The 17,615-nt window shown below is 46.0% G+C and overlaps 1 protein-coding gene across 1 annotated transcript; it reads right to left on the bottom strand.

Annotated features, from left to right (window-relative positions):
* Nucleotides 1-10,357: 10,357 nt before the first annotated feature.
* On the bottom strand, nt 10,358-17,379 carry LOC141469450 (putative lysosomal acid lipase/cholesteryl ester hydrolase). Its single transcript, XM_074154972.1, has 9 exons — nt 17,272-17,379; nt 16,536-16,701; nt 14,962-15,160; nt 14,595-14,704; nt 14,026-14,162; nt 13,444-13,587; nt 12,166-12,237; nt 11,351-11,416; nt 10,358-10,591 (listed from the first exon to the last, which is right to left on the bottom strand). The coding sequence occupies exons 1-9, from the start codon at nt 17,377-17,379 to the stop codon at nt 10,358-10,360; spliced, it is 1,236 nt and encodes a 411-aa protein (XP_074011073.1).
* Between the last annotated feature and the right edge of the window lie 236 nt (nt 17,380-17,615).

Here is a 17,615-nt window from a genome sequence, read left to right as displayed (position 1 = left end):
ATAGAGGAAATGAATCTGAAATAAGAGTTTACACCGTACAAGGAACACATTTAGGTTGGCTGGGCTACCACTATGAATGCACTTTTGCTGTTTCTTTATTGCTTAGCTTTTGCACCAAGAAAGCCACTATTAACAGAAGGATCTTATGAACTGGAGCTGGTAGAGCCTCACAGGAAGACTATTTATTAAATCAGTGTAGCCTGAAAAAAACGGAAACAATTTTGATTACCTTAGAGACTCCTGCCCAGAGCAGACAGAGATCTACTCTTAGTATACACAGTTAATATTATATATGATTTCTAATGCTTCGCCAGGCTCTTAAAAGTTAGAGCTTAACTTCAGCACAGTAGCATGAGTTGCAAATCTTCACACCAGCTGTCTGGTTACTTACTCTCTACCTCCCTTCTTCCTCCTCCCAATGCATCTCCCACACCATGAGACATATCTGTCCTCTGAAATATTCCCAGTAACCCGCTCTATGGTATTACCAAGAAGCAAGTTACCAAGAAAAAAAGCAATCGATGCATTTTCACCCTCAGGATAACTCCAATGCGAATCTGAATTATGCAGAGGAAAATACATTACCACGCAGAGCCCACTGTCGTATCTGATCAGGATGGTGGTGTGAATGGTGGTGGCTCTATCATGACCGGTGTTAAAAAGAGCACGTTGTGTCAGAGCCCTGCTACCTTGGCACCATGCTGGACCACATCACGTGTCCTCCAATTAAGCGATGTGTACGCTGGTCATATCTTTGATAACTTCCTCTGCTTGGCCATGTGGTCATGACTTTCGTGCTTGCAAAGGATTACGTTTCCAAAAGCAGCTGGAGTGGTGCAGCAAGGAGTTTCAGCTATGGAGTTGCACCTTAAGCTTGTGGCAGCCACAGTAAAAAAAATGTCGTAAAGGGTCGTTTCCAAGCTCCCAGAGCACCCTTGGGAATGCCTCTTAGAAGAGCTCCTGGGGCAATGAAAGGACCTGGGTTCCACCAGCTTCACAAGGCCTCAGGAGCACGCTGACCGCTCCGTGGACACTTCAAGGAGAGGTCAGGCTTCACCAGCTGCCTGGGTGGGAGACATTCAGTGATTATACCACTCTTCAAAAGTGACAGTGGCCAAGGCAACCTCCACACAGCCCTTACACCCAAGGGGTATTGTATTTGTAACTGGCAATTTGCAAAACCTCTGCAATGTTTTCTGGAAAAGCATAGAGCTTAGTGTCTTGCCGATGGATGGCAGAGTGGAGGAGAACTTGTGCAACTTGTTTGGCTGAAGTGACAGGTATTACACAGAGTAAAGGTCTTCATTTTCTGCTTCCAGCTCATGACCTTACAACTTACGCCTTTCTGTAACTGCTTGGTAGCCACCTAAAAGACCGAGCCTTCAGTTGGCTACTAGGTGCTCTGCTTGAGTATACATTTCCTGGTCACAGATTAGGGTGACTTCTAATGTTCATACCCATCATAGTCTATGAACGGTATGCAAGTTGTGAAACACAGCCCATAACATGCATGTATTACTCCATCCTGCAAAGTGTAATCTTCTGTCAGTGCCACAACCACTGACACAAAGGGACTGCATGTGTGGGCACTATCTTCCTGACAGCAGGTGTGGCCAGAGCCCTTACCGTTTCATTACCTTACTTCATGAAATCATAGAATTACAGAATCACAGAATGGTTTGGGTTGGAAGGGACCTTAAATGTCATTGAGTTCCAACCCCCTGCCCTGGGCAGGGACACCTCCCACCAGACCAGGTTGCTCAAAGCCCCATCCAGCCTGGCCTTGAACCCCTCCAGGGATGGGGCAGCCACAGCTTCTCTGGGCAACCTGGGCCAGGCTCTCACCACCCTCACAGTAAAGAATTTCTTCCTAATATCTAATCTAAATCCCTCTTTTAGTCTAAAATTGTTACCCCTCATCCTATTGCTACACCCCCTGATAAAGAGTCCCTCCCCATCTCTCCTGTAGCCCCCTTTTGGTATTGGAAGGCTGCTATAAGGTCTCCCTGGAGCCTTCTCCAAGCTGAACAGCCCCAACTCTCTCATAGCAGCTTGTCCTCATAGCAGAGGTGGTCTTCTCTAGACTCGCTCCAACAGGTCCATGTCCTTCTTATGTTGGAGGACCTAGACGCAGTACTCCAGGTGGGGTCTAATTAGAGCAGCATAGAGAGGGAGAATCACCTCCCTTCACCCATTGACCACATTGCTTTTGATGCAGTCTGGGATGTAGCTGGATGTCTGGGGTGCAAGTGCACATTGCTGGCTCATGTTGAGCTTCTCATCAACCAACACCCCCAAGTCCTTCTCGTCAGGGCTGCTCTCAATCCATTCTCTGCCTAGCCTGTATCTGTGCCTGGGATTGCCATGACCCAGGTACACGACCTTGCACTTCATGAGGTTTGCACGGGCCCACCTCTCAAGCCTGTCCAGCTCCCTCTGGATGGCATCCCTTCCCTCCAGCGTGTTGACTGCACAACAGAGCTTGGTGTCATCGGCAAACTTGCTGCGGGTGCACTCGATCCCACTGTCCATGTCTCCAACAAAGATGTTTAACAACACTTGTCCCAGTACTGACCCCTGAGGAACACCACTTGTCACTGGTTTCCACTTGGACATTGAGCCATTGACTGCAACCCTTTGAGGGCGGCCATCTGGCCAGTTCCTGATCCACTGAGTGGTCCATCAATCAAATCCATGTCTCTCTAATTCAGAGGCAAGGATGTCATGCAGGACATTGTCAAATGCTTGCATAAGTCCAGGTAGGTGACATTTGTTGCCTTCCCTTATCCACCAATGCTGTCAGCCCATTGTAAAAGGCCACCCAATTTGTCAGGCACAATTTGCCTTTAGTGACGCCATGTTGGCCGTCACCAATCATCTCCTTATTTTCCATGTATCTTAGCAGAGTTTCCAGGAGGATCTGCTCCATGATCTTGCCGGGCATAGAGGTGAGACTGACTGGTCTGTAGTTCCCTGGTTCTTCCATTTTATCATTTCTAAAAATGGCGGTTATGTTTCCCCTTTTTCAGTCAGTGGGAACTTCACCAGGCTGCCATGACTTCTCAAATATGATGGATACTGGCTTGGCAACTTCATCCAGCAGTTCTCCCAGGACCCGCAGATGCACCTCATCAGGTTCCATGGATTTGTGCACCTTCAGGTTCCTTAGATGGTCTTGAACATGGTCTTCTCCTACAGTGGGCAATCTTCATTCTCCCAGTCCCTACCTTTGCCTTCTGCAACTTGGGCAGTGTCGCTGGAGCATTTGCTGGTGAAGACTGAGACCAAAAAATTGTTCCTCAACCTCAACCTTCTCCATATGTCGGGTAACCAGGTTTCCCATTTCCTTCTGGAGAGGGCCTACATCTTCCCTAGTTTTTCTTTTACCACTGACATACCTATAGAAGCTTTTCTTGTTGGCCTTGATGTCCCTGGCTAGATTTAACTCTAGCTGGGCTTTAGCTTTCCTAACCTGATTCCTGGCTGTTGGAACAGTTTCTCTGTATTCCTCGCAGGCTACCTGTCTTTGCTTCTACCCTCTGTAGGCCTCTTTTTTTTCTGTTTCTCCAGAAGCTTCTTGTTCACCCATGCAGGCCTCCTGGCGTTTTGCTTGACTTCCTCTTAGTTGGGATGCATCGATCCTGAGCTTGGAGGAGGTGATCCACCAGCTTTCTTGGGCCCCTCTCCCCTCCAGTGCTTTATCCTGTGGAACCCTCCCAAGAAAATCCCTCAAGAGGCCAAAGTCTCCACCTGAAGTCCAGAGTGGCAAGCTTGCTGTGCACCCCCCTCACTGCCCTAAGGATCTTGAACTCCACCTTCTCATGGTTACTGCAGCCAAGGCTGTCCTTTAGCTTCGCATTCCCCACCAGCCACTCCTTGTTGGTGAGAATAAGGTTCATCATAGCTCCTCTCCTCATTGGTTCCTCTATCACTTGAAGAAGAAAGTTATCATCAACACATCCCAGGATCCTCCTGGATTGTTTATGCCCTGCTGTGTTGTCCCTGCAACAGATGCTGAGGTGGTTGAAGTTCCCCATGAGGACCAGGGCTTGTGAAAGTGAGGCTGTTCCTATCTGTCCATAGAGGGCCTCATCCACTCGGTCTTCCTGGTTGCATGGCCTGTAGCAGACCCCCACTGTAATGTCACCAATCCCTGCCCTCCCTTTAATCCTGACCCATAAGCTCTCGGTTGGCTCCTCATCCATTCCCAGGTGGAGCTCCATGCACTCCAGCTGGTCATTGACATAGAGAGTGATACCTCCTCCTCATTTCCCCTGCCTGTCCGTCCTAAAAAGGCTTCTGTCGCTGTGTCTTCTTTGGGCTTTTGAAAATGTCTTCCCACTCCCGTGTGTGCAAAAATCCCACTACATAAAATGGACTTCACAGTTTAAGTAGAGGGCAATTCCAGTGTGCATCCTGAGAGGAGTTAAAAAACAACCTGTGAATGGAGAAACCCCTACCCATCTTGTGTTTTTCTATTTTATACCATCAGGTTTCCTTCAACAGCATCAAGACAGGTCTCACCTTTTACTTGTATGGTCTAGTACTTCATCTACTACCAAGTCTGCTGCCTTCTACCTCCAGTGAGTACTAATTATCTGGCAGAGGTACTAAGTACCAGTATTAATAGAGGTTGGAAAGGCAGTAGAGACTTCTCCAGCATCCTCAGGCCCTTGGATGAGGCTATCAGAGTAGTACATCAGTGCTGAGGCTGATGTGCGATTTAGCACCAGTGCCTATCATAACTGTGGTAGGAAGGAGAGAGGTTGCCAACAACGACCAGCTAGCTTTTTACCAAGAAACTCTTGTATAGCTTAGTCAAAGGAAGAAATGAAGACCTTTGAGTTACTTGAAGTTTGGAGACCACAGCTGGGTGTTTTGACACATAGGTGTGAGTTTAGGTGGAAAGAGCAATGCCATCAGGGTACTGCTGTCATTGTACACCTAACAGAATTGTAAATAGTCACTAGTATTAACCTACCATGTTAGGACCCCATAATACATGGTAGGGTGCACAACCGAATATTATATAGCCTTTAACGGGCATCTTAAAATGAAGCTGTATAACCACACTCACAGGATGTTTTTACAGTATTGTTGTGGGAACTAATGGAAGAAAACTCAAGAGCATTTAGAAACAGAAAGGTATTTTTTTTAACTTTCTAACGAAGTAGACTGTACCAACCAGCACTCTCACACACACATTCTCAAAGGGGCCAAAATGTGGGCCTCCAAGTGGTCTGGCTGAGGTCACCTGAGTGTGACATGGAAGGCAAGGATTGCCAGCTATTGATGCCTCCATATGGTTTCTGCTTGAGGTCCACAGGCCAGCTCTTTCTTGACCTCTAAGGTCCTTTAAGAGTCAAAAGTTACCATGGCATAATGTTTTGCTTCTGCATCTTGCTAGCTTCACGGTTCATAAATATTAGGCAACGTTGCTGCAGGGTGTCTTTCATGTTCTTGCTTGAGGAATCATAGGACTGTGACCCATCCTGCTGCTGGGATAACAGGAAGAGAAACAGCCCATGAAATGTCCTGTATCCCCACTGCTGTCCTTTTGTTAACAGGTGCAGGTCCTCTGCTGATGAGTCACCTCTGTGGTGCATCACAGTGCAAGCAACATATTCCTCATTGTTTACCAGTTTGATTGGTGTTAATCATGCCCTTGCATAACATTCCTTTAAGTCCTGCTCTGGTCTTTTCCCCTGGTGCTTTCATGGACATACAAGCCGCCAGACTGTGTTCCCAAGACTGTGTGCTGGTAGTTACCTTCTATCCGATACCTCTTGCCAAGCACAAGAGTAAGTAGGGAGATGCTTAATAACTAGCTGTCATCTGGTCTTGACATCCTGAACTGGGAAAGAGAGTATCATTCTGATTTTAGCAATAAAAGAACATCAACTCTTGTGTAAGTCCTGCCAGATAAGCATGATTCCCTTGCAGTAACCTTGGAAAAGAACCTTCCCCAAGTAAAGAACATGATAAGCAAAGCAGTGCTTATCTGGTTGTACCTCTCCTAGTTTAAAGCCCCTCAGCATGGCTGAGATATCTCCAGCATCTCTGATTAAGTAGGAGTTAAGTAGGAGTTTTACGCATGCTAGAGTTACAGTGAAGCCTGATGAAACAACTAATTCCTTTCACAACACCTTGCTGGAATTGTTCATGCAATCATTTCATACACAGTAATGAAACTGAATCAACAAAAGCATAATGTTCCTAAAATGTTGATTGTGAAATAACTGACATGTGGTCACCAGTGGTGTGCCTCAGCTAATTCTTCCCCTGTTTCTTTGTTGAGAGGACCCCAGAACAACCCTGAACTTGTTGTACTTCTCTGAGTTCTCTTCTTTGTACAATTAGCTTTAAAGAGTATTTTAAAGCTAAAAGATTTTGGTCTGTTCATGAACAGACCTGGGACAACTTTATCAAACTTTCTCAATAAAGAAATACTAATATTTTTCAAATTTGGTATCATGGTGCTCTTTGTATTAAAGAAAAGCTGATTTGGTCAGCTTAGCCAATGTCCTGGTCAGGGCTATCAGAGACCTTCAGGGAGCAGTAACATGTCCCACATGACATGGTCTAGGGTCAGGAATGGACACCAACAAAGGCTTGTGAAGAGTGTTGAAGGAAGTTATATCTTATCATGATTTTGGCTAACCGTAACTTTCCATGACCTTACCCCATTCCCATCTGCCTAAAGTACCAATATACGAAAATGCAAGTCTCGGAGAACAGTTACTGGGTCTCTCTTCTGACCATTCATCTAGCAATCTCAAAAGAAAATCTGGAAGTAGCATAGGAAATAACACAGAAATCGCTCATAGTTTGTGAAATAAGAAAGCGACATGTTCTTGTGTGAGCTGATGCAGGCAGGACGCAGGAACAACCACAAAACCACGGATTAAAGGCAAAGAACAAATTTAATCTCAATACCTCATGGATCAGGGAACCTCTGAAGCAGCACCTGGGCAGAGTCAGGCAAGCAGGGGACGCAGGCATGGCAGAGTGAGAGAGAGTCCTTATTGGCAAGCGAGTCCTTGTTAGCAAGGGAGTGAGAGAGCGAGAGAGCTCCCACTTGCTGTTCCCACCTGTATTTCCAGGATTCCGGCAGGCAGAGTTTTCTGCTGTGCTTTGATCTCTTCAACATCAGGGCAGGAATCTCAGGCGTGTTCAGTAAGGTGCCCCTGAATCCATCCCAGGCCTGTGTTATCTAAGTGCAGATGTTCTACTTGTTGAGCACACAAAACTAAACAACAATTAGTGCAATATATGTGTTTTCCAGCACCCCACATGCGGGTCACTTGAGCATGTTTACAGCCCTCCTTGCCAATCTTCCCTTACTTTCCCACAGTCCTCAACGGAATAAAACTCTGAATCTACTCAGCAATGCTGGTGACTGCTGGAAACTGTTATCAGGCTTGCTGTTAAGGATGAAAAAATCATGAAACGGCAGTACACCATCTGACATAACTCGAAACCTTGTCCTAGATTAACCCTGGTACAAATCAGTTTCTAAATAAGAGTGCAGGCTAGTGCATTGCTTAAAGCAGACACCAAAGCAATCCTAGGGTTACTTACAAAATGCAACTTCACTTTAAGCATGTGCCTGTCCATAACCCTCAAGTGGGAAGAACACTGTGCTCACCACCCCTCCAGTGTGGACACAGCCTGGAGCTGGCCATATGCTGCCCAGTTCATGGAGCTGATTGTATGCTCCACAGTTCATGTGTGTGCTCCCCTTTTTGGCATTGACCCTGATGATGATAGAAAATTATAGGTCAGCAAACATGGTGCAACTACTGTGTTTTGAATGGGATGTGACACAGTTTTAATCCCTTCTAGCCTTGTATTCTGTATGCAAGCAGATCAAGAATGACTTTGCATAAGCACATCTGGAAGAAAATTAAGTGGCTGAATGACCACCATCCTCTGCATGTTTAGGCATATGACTGAGGTTGGTTTGCTCATGCATGAAGAATAGGAAGGGAGCGCTGCTGTGCCATGAATACATTCACTGAGGTGGTGAAGGCCTGGTGCTGCGTTGTGAAGTCTAAGGGCTAGAGATTGAGTTGATCTGGACCCCAACATCATGGGCTGATATCCCAGCCTGACCTTGGGCCTGTGCCATCACCACGGACCTGCCTGATGACTTTTGACTTGCCTGATAGACTTGGGACATGCAAGGACTCCAGTCCCAGAAAGATCAACGCAGCTTGCCATGTAACTCAGTCCACTTATTGATCAAGGTAATCCCAGAAGACAGAACATTACAATATTTATGTTGCAAGCACCTTCATTATTTGCCATTCTGTCTGCTTCCAAAATGCACTGCTTCAACTGTTGTTGATCCTTTAACAGGAGATGGGAAGCAAGTACCAGTGCCGCAGGGAGCAGAGTGCTTCCAGAACCTGATTCAGAGAGAACTTCACCAAAACGCTCTGTCATGGGAGATAGCCAATGAATGAAGGCAACAGATAATTACAGAAGTGGCAGAGACATTACAACCTGAACAGAAAGAGAAGAGACTAAACCCTGCAATTCTTATACATTTTCAGAAGTAAAACATTACTACTTTTTACCTAAACATAACTAAGTTCTTGCAAGCTTTTGAGAAGTCTTTTCAGGAAACATCTTGCCAAGCTTTGGGTGTTTATTTGCAAAGACAGAAAAGTCTTCTTGTGTTTGCATTGACATCCATGGCACGAACACAGTTCAGCCCTGTAAGAATGCTGCTCCACGGCAGAGCCCTGCAGTAAATAACTAATTACACGGAAAAATATGTCATTACAAATACACTAAGTAGGGTAGCTAATCACTGTCACTCCAGATAGATCATATCTAACATATAGCCTAATTCTTACACCCTGAGATTACCTCACCCTGTCCTGTATTTTTCTGTGGTCAATTCTAGTTGTAAGGATGGAAAGTGAAACACCTTTATAGCCAGTCCCCTTTGATGATAACTGAAACATGACCTACAAGGACATGCACCAACAGCCCCATCCCACCATCTCTAGACACTTGGATGAGAGTGTGCTGCTAAGACCCACAGTTTGCCTCTGGACAGCAACCATCCTGGTCTCTATACCCCTCCTCACCCCCCAACCTGCCCTCTGCAACCCACCTCTTCTTTGCAGGGCACAGAGTGGGGGATGTGAGTTGCATCATGGGTCATGGGCATCTGCCAGTGTTACAAGCCACTGAAAGTTTTCCCTGAGCAGGGGGAGCATCGGACAAGCATCTCTCCCTTGCCTGTGCATGGCAAGATGTCTGTGCTGAAACCCCCCATACTCCTCCAGAGGTTTAAGGCAGTACAACCACACAGAGGTCAGTGGACCCTATCTTACTTTATTATTACAATTATTATTATTATTATGTTTATTTGTACATCTTTGTGGAAAGAGGGCATTATCCTCTGCCTTGCTTGCTCCTAGGCATATTTTAAGAATATAGTAACACAAACAGGCAAATTCACAATTCCTCCCCTAATCAATATATTACTAAGAAGTGTAATCCAGAAGCTGAAAATGGAGTTAGACTTATTACTGGCTTCCACCAGACTCTTCCTCTCTCTCTCACATAAGGAAAACAAAAGCATTTCCTGAGAGTTGGCAAAAGGTGACCTTTCCATCTGCATTTATGTCTTGGGCATATTGCTCAAAATGGTGCAAAATGGTAGAACTTATTGAAAACCCTTTTGTGTACAAGCAAGGCTGTTGTTATCCAAATCAACATGAATTTGAGAAAGATATTCCCTACGTTAGCAAAATGGACAATTCTCATGGAAATGAAACATGAGGTCTTTTCATTATCACCAGGCAGAAAGTTTCTAGCTCCTTCCGGCTGTATGTAGAGCAATGAATGTCACGATGTTGGGATTCTTGGTGTGGAAGAGTCACCAGAAGGCGGATAAAGCTACACCAGCAGGATTCATCACGCAACCCACCATGTGGTCCCATCCAAGTATACCTACTCTTGTGAAACACTAGCATCCAGGAGGGAGGTGAGCTGCTGTCCAGGTATTTGCAGTTGGGAACTGTAGTGTAGAGGGACCAGAGCCCACAGTGACGACCAGGAGCCAAATTCCACTGAAATTGCTTGTTGTAGGAGACCATGTGAGTGAGGCACTTGGGAGATTCAGGGTCTGACTCCTGCAAGGACTTCAACCTATATAACCTAAATCCTATGTGCTTTCCCAAACATTGGATTAATATCGATCCAAATCAAGCGTAGCAGTTTAATGAGTCTTTTTTCCCTGTCTTTTTTTCTTCACTTTTTTTTTTTTTTCCCCCCCAAATAAAAGAAGCCCTGGAAGTTAAACAAGAAACCAACAATTACTGCCACTGATATGACTCTAGGCACTCTTCTCCATCAGTTCAAGCATTTCTTTGTACACTTGTTCGTATGCTTGCATACCCCAAAGGAAATCAAAGTGGACAAACTCAGGAATGTACTTTTTGTACGTCACATTGGTTATACGAGGCAGCGTGATGTTTACGTCTTCAGGGGCTGAAATCCAGTCCTTGCCACCATACCATGCAGCAAGTGGGGCTTTCATATTTTCCAGCTCATAGAAGGGAGGTGTGGTCTGGAAGACAAATAGTGTTGCTTGAGGAAAGAAAGACTGGGAGGTCACGAGCAAGCCAAAACTTCAAAGTATTACTGATTGCTGCTTGGAATTTCTCCCCTATACTAAGAGATGGTACAGAAACTGTCACCAGACATCCTGACTATCACCACTATGACCTGACATCACCAGACTCCTTCAGCCTGGAGAAGAGAAGGCTCTGGGGAGACCTTATAGCAGCCTTCCAGTACCTAAAGCAGGCTACAGGAGAGATGGGGAGGGACTCTTTATCAGGGGGTGTAGCAATAGTTTGAGGGGTAACAGTTTTAGACTAAAAGAGGGATTTAGATTAGATATTAGGAAGAAATTCTTTGCTCTGAGGGTGGTGAGAGCCTGGCCCAGGTTGCCCAGAGAAGTTGTGGATGCCCCTTCCCTGAAGGGGTTCAAGACCAGGCTGGATGGGGCTTTGAGCAACCTGGTCTGGTGGGAGGTGGGTTGGAAACAGGTGATCTCTATGGTCCCTTCTAACCCAAACCATTCTATGATTCTATGAGTCTACGACTGTGCTTTGGGCTCCTCTGCTTTTCACCAAGGGTCAAAAAGTCATCAATAAAAGACATCACAGACCTCTTTTTTGCAAGAAAGGTACAAACCTGTTTGACCATATAATGTAAATTCCATAAATCACATAAAATTCCATCTCAGCCATTGCAATATTTTCATTGTCGTTTTCTTTTTTTTCTCTTTTAAAACTGTCAAATGAGAATGGATTTCTCTTACCTGGTTGTAATGAAGCATGTTGTCACTACCGTAATCATAATATTTGAATTCCCCTGTTTGATAGATCTGGAAAAGGAGGAGAGTTGTGTTTATTATACATGCATTAAAGGGGACCATATGAAAAATAAAAGAAGTGACTAGGGAACCACACTGCTCCCTCCTGCCACTAAAGCTCAAGGATGCTATTTGTTACATGTGACATTGTCATTAGGGAGTAGAGCTCAATCCCCAGAAAGATCTCAGCACGGTCTGCAAGATTGCCTGCCATTGTTCGTGTCTTTCATCCCTCCTCTCTCAGGTGGCTGGCAAGCTGTGGAAGTAGGTGCCTGGAGGCTGAGGCCACAGAAACCCACAGTACGCCTAGCATAGAATCAAGAGCAAGCCTCAGAGAAGACACAGATCAGACCTTTATCAAGTATCCTTTGTCTGTCACGGTCAACGTCTACAACAGAAGGATATGAGTCTTTGCATGTTTTCAATGATTAGTTGTTGTATGATTAGTTGTCTCTACTGACCCTCAGCTCTTAGCCTTTACTCTAGCATCTCCTGTGCCTGTTTATTACCAGTTTTTGCTTCCATCTCCATCTCTTACCAGCTCCAAAGACTCTTGGTCATCTTTTGTTTAAAGTCATGGCCAAAAGAACTGCAGCTGCCCCAGTGTTTCATGTGATTTTACCCCTTTCTTTCTAATGTACCTTTGCAGGGAGAGCAATGGAGCATTATACCCAGGCACTGAGAAGAGGGCCTTGGCAGCAGAGAGAAGAGAACATGGGAACCAGTTGCATGTGGTCTTATTCTGCAGCAGGAAATATTACCTGGCGCCAATGTAACATGTTTTTTAGTGATGTTGAATCAGGGTAGCGGGACAGGTAGACGTCTATGCGGCTCTGCAAGAAAGCATTGGAGACATTTATTCTCTGCATGGAGGGAAATCCCATTAGAAATGAAAATGATCCTGTTCAGTAGCCACCGAAGTCTTTCACTCACACAGGCTAGCTGGAGCTTGCATTTGTACAAACTGCTTGTTCTTAGCTCTGTGAAGGCACAGCTCAGCCATGTGTTGTGCAAACACACACCACAGACAGAAGCATGAAGGGTGCTGTAGAGCTCCCTTCAGTAAGCCAAGGAATTCCCATGGGATGCTAGGTCATGTTATAAGTCTATGTGGTTTTCAATCCAAAGTAGAACTCTGTACCTTGTGCTCAGGATCCTTTTGCAAAGACAATGTGCAATTCATCATAGTAGCTTTATGTGTTGTTTCTAATGCATTTCCTCCTTGGAATATTATGAAAATACACCAACACTTTCTCTGAGAAACAGTGGCCCAGGTCTGACTCCATCCATGATCTAGTATTACTACTTGGCACTCTATGTGGACTTGTCTCCAATTTTACTCACATAGGCGGTTTGTGGCAGGATCTGGACCTCAAAATCTTGGCTAGCCCCAAGGAAATAGACCTTCCCCATGTGAGTGGGGCATCATTGGGCCCACCCAGCTCTCCTGGACAGGTTTCCAAGGAACATACTGTAGCTGTAGGGTTGGCCCTGGTGGGAGTGAGAGCGCAACAGAGACCCCCCACCCTGTTGCCTCCAGCCTGAATTTTTCTATGACTCTGTGTTCAGTGCAGTGGAGCAAAGGGAAAGACCCTGATTTGGGGATAAACATGTTCTAAGAGATGGCAGACTGAAGAGTCTGAGGGTCCACCTCCCCTAGCAGCAGATTGAAGTTTGTTCCATAAGAGCCGATTTTGATATTAAAACATATGTGAAATTACAAGTCACTTAGTGAAAGAGAAACCTTGGGACACCCTGGAGCACTGAATAAATTTCTGCACTCTCCCCTTTGGCATCCTCCCCACTGGGAAGACAATGTGGCCTGTGAACTCATGACCTTGTGTGCACTCTGGGCTTCCCTCTGGTGCCAATGCAAGAACAATGGCCAACGCAGTGGCCAGATGGGAAAACGCTGACACAATGGCCAGATTTTTTGACAAATCAAAGATGCAAAAGCCAGGTGAAGGCAGCTACTTGACAACTCGAGCTCAAACAATGAGATACTGGATCACTTAAAAGGTAAGCTGGAGTGTACATACCACATTTAAGCTGCTGGTAAACCCACCAGGCAAATAAAGGACCAAGGAGCAAAAGCTTTTAAAAATGGGGTAGCTGCACAAACTGGATATCACTTGCTTCAAGATCTCGCCCTTATCGAAGACCACCGTGCGTCCTAAAATGAGCTGTGAAAGTCAAAGGTGTTGATCAGTGTTGTTCACGTTCCTCTTTTTCCTCCAGATGCTCTTCACCTCTCTGCTAACCCCTACTAACCTCTCTGCTGTCTTCCTTGCCACAGCTTTGCTGTGCTTTATAATTTTGGCTTTTCAGAAGTGGTCATGGCCTTGGAAGAGCCTTGATCTTCCTAGAAGAGGTTTCTCCTAGGAGGATGGACCCAAACACAATATCTAGAAATAGTTCTTCTCTGATTAGGGCTGGACAGGAGAATACTTTACACTGTTTAATGCCCCACAGGCTCAAGAGTGTAGGAACAAATGTACCTGCTCAATGCAAAGGGCACACAGAGTGCAGGGAAATGGAAGTGATGTACAAGCACTGCATGTCTCAGGTGATAAGACCTTCCCAGTCCCTCCTTCCCTTTCACACCAGATGAGCATACGTACCTTAACCAGCTCCTCGGGAAGGTCAAACACCCTTACCAAGGGTGACTTCATATTTGAGTTTGTGGTAATAGGAGCCAAGGCAAAAAACATTTTGATTTTGCGATCCAACTCAGGAATGGATGAAAATGCAATGAAACCTGCAGGAGGGAGAAGGAAGCAGACCCTGCCCTGTTATTTCTGAAGGAGTTATTGGCTCTCAAGTGTGTGTGCCCATTGGAAAGACCCTCAGAGCTGGCTCTAGCAGGTTGGTGACTTGACCTGAAGCCTTTGCTGCTGTTACATTTCAGCTCCCAGCTTGACTGCTCAACCCAGCTCCAGCTCCTGTAAGCCCTTCTTGAGGCTCTGGCAGCAGTGGGATGCACCAAAACCCATCACTGCAACTGGTTTTGGGCTGTTATTGCTCAGAACTGTTCTGTTAAAGAAAACAGGGATTTTTACCTGCTCTTCTTCTTCATGGTTTGGACATGATTGAACATTACCCTCCCATCCAGGCTCTCAGGAGAACACTCCCAAACCAGGGGGGCACAGCAAACATAACTCTGACAGTGATCTGATCACCGCCCAAGTACCTGTGGTGGTGCCTTGAGAGTAAGCCACGTAGTATAACTGCTCCTGTCCAGTTTTCTGCAAAATATAGTTGATCGTCGCTGGAAGGTCATACATGGCCATCTCATGAAAGCTGCAATGGAGATGGGCACATGACAAAATTGCTGTTGCTGACCTTGGGAACGACAGGCAGGACACAGCAAGTAGTGTCATGACTACTGGGGAGTGGCTGAGGGCTCTGGAAGATATAGGCACCCCTATGGTGTCTTGGTGGTGTTGGTTTATGCCCACTGGCAGATGGTGCAACTGTCAGCGGTGCTGCTCCTCCAGCCTATGGACACTGCTGAGGCTAGCAGATACGTTCTCACCCTTCAGTTTTGCAGAAAATACCTGTAAGCTGAGTATTCCTGGTGGTGAAACTCAAAATCTCTGTGCTTTCGTGACCAGCTATTACCCCGGCTGTTTCCGATCCAGACGTCATAGCCGGCATCAGCAAGGATGAAGCCCAGGCTGCTGTTGGGCAAGTTGGTAACCCAGTTGCTTCCCTCCAACACCAGGCCATGCTGCAGGAGTACTGCGGGCTTTGGAGCTGAAGAAAGAAGAAGAGGATCATTTTCTCTGACCACTCTCAAAATTGACCATTCGCACCCAGGTATCACTTTTGCCAGTAACCCCCTGGGGAAGTGACTCCAGCGCAAGGAGATGGTCACCTATGTCCTCACACTCTTTGGAGAGCTGTTTTTGAAGTGGGCTCTTTGGTCATCCCAGGGCAGAGAAAATTGATATAGTGAAGCTGAAAAATAAAGTTGGACTCCACACTGAATGGACCTCAGTGTATCACGCTCCCAGGAGGAAAGAAAGCAAGCCCCAAGTCTGTCTGGACACTGGCTGTGCCCTTTACATGGAGACTACCCTTCTCATGGTGCCATTTGTTTGGCTCAGTTACTCTGGCTCTGACCAAGAGACACTGAAAACCCAGTTGAGTCTAAGTATCTCTCATGACACGGTGACACCATGCTGCCCCCTTGCAAGAGACACGGATCAAGAGGGGCCAGGACCATGTCCCCAACCCACTTCTGCCCACTTCAGCCATATAGATGAATCTCACCTCCCCAGAACAAACTTAAGATCTTTTTTACAAAGGACCAGGAAGCCTGAAGTGCTGTAGGAAGACAGTGGAAGAGAGATTATGGAAAGGTTTAGTTTGGAAAGGACTTCTGGAGATCTCTGCTCCAACCCCCTGCTCAAAGTAGGTCCAACTTCATAGCCACAACAGGGCCATCATAAGGATATCTGAATTCACATGGTAGGGCAATCACAGGTTGCAGCATGAAAAAGTTCAAAATAAAAGTGACTTTCCTTTCTTTTTTTTCTTTTTTCTTCCTTTGTCTCCTCTTTTTTTTTTTCTGTTGGATTTTAAACCCTCAATATAAGACTCACATTTCTGCCCTGGACAGCTGAGGACAAAGCGTCCTGAATAGAAACCTGGCTTTTTACATTTATTTGCCGTGTTCATACACCAGTCCTCCTGCTTCCCAGGAAAGGGACACCCTGCCAAGAATGGGACACCACCCCCTCCATTTTGAAGCAGTGGTTCAAGTGAAGAACAGAAAGGAGCCAAAATGGTGTGATGGCATTGGATTGGACACATGGGGTTTTTTTGCTGACAAATGCTTTTTGGTGCTCCCCTGGCTGGCTTTGAGCTGGGGTAAAACCTGTGGCAAGGTTTCTCTGTCCCATTCATTCTTCTTATCTTTTCTTTCCTCTTTGGAGCAGATCCTCTCAGAACAAGAAGTCTGGCATGGTGGGCACTTGCATTTCTTCTGCTCCCGAGGCTAATCCTACAGGGAAAGTTATCTTCTTGAGGACCCAGCCCATGATGAGGCAGCTGTGACCATGGCCCACTCTAGCCCAGCAAAGCTCTCAGGGTCCCTGGAGCAGACAGACCTTCTTGTGGCACTTACGGGGACAGAACATGCTGGAGCCCTGTGCCTCTGCTTTGTGGAAGGTGCTCATGCTTCCTGGGTTGTCTTTGCCATGAGGAATCCTCTGAATGGTGAGGTAATAGCCATCATCTGTCACCACTTCATGCTCCTCGTAGGGGTACCCGTGGTAGCGGACAATTTCACCCTGTGGGAAGGGAAGGACAGCATGGGATGGATCCCCAGAGAGGTGGGGGTCTCTGTCCTGAAGGATGTCAGGGAGACCAGCTGGGTGAAGCCAACAGTGCCTGCCCTGAGCCAGTGGTGGAAACTCCTGCTGTCAGTGTGAGGGTGGAGTACAGTACTCCCAATGTCCCTTCCACCAACGCTGCGGTGATGTCATGACTTCAGCTAAAATTTTTGGCAGGTGTGAGTTTCCCTCACTCCCTGAGCATGTCTGGTAATGAAAGACCCATTGTTGCTTTTCATGTTGCAATCAACATTTGTGAAGAGCAGGGCAGCAATGGAAGTAAAGGTCTAAGCCAGAGACAGCTGCATTGACCAAATCTGTTGACTTGGCTGAACTCCTCCATAAAATGCCTGCCGTAAATTTCCATGTACGTAAACATAGGGAGACAAAAGTTCTAATCAAACCCTGATACCAAACCCTGGTGAAGACACATGCATCAAGACAATGGATCCTGTCCAGATCATACCTACCAGCATGGGTAGCTTGCATGCCCAAGCAGGAAAAGTAGGGAGAGAAGTCAGGACTTACAACATCCATGGACACCTCGGGGCTCGCATCTGACTTTTCACTGATGCACGTTAAATAAGCAACGGTGATGAACAGCCACATCACGGTGTTCTGCAAAATAGTCAACATGGTGAGCATGAGAGACATTGATGGAACTGACACAGAAGCCAAGGATTCCACACATTTTGCTTGGCATGCACTATGCTTCTGTTAGTATATCAATCTGACCACTCAACAGGTGAAACAATTATAAATTTGAAATCCTCTAATTGGTTCTAGAAATTGCTCATTTTCCTTATCTTGAAAAATGCCAGAGTCCAAACTCCATCAGATTTTAATCATGCATTCTCTGTTAGATCCCTGTG

Source organism: Numenius arquata, chromosome 10 (assembly GCF_964106895.1).
Source record: "Numenius arquata chromosome 10, bNumArq3.hap1.1, whole genome shotgun sequence".
Taxonomy (NCBI): Eukaryota; Metazoa; Chordata; class Aves; order Charadriiformes; family Scolopacidae; genus Numenius; species Numenius arquata.
The sequence above is the reverse complement of the archived record's forward strand: the minus strand, read 5'-3'. Positions and strand labels throughout refer to the sequence as shown.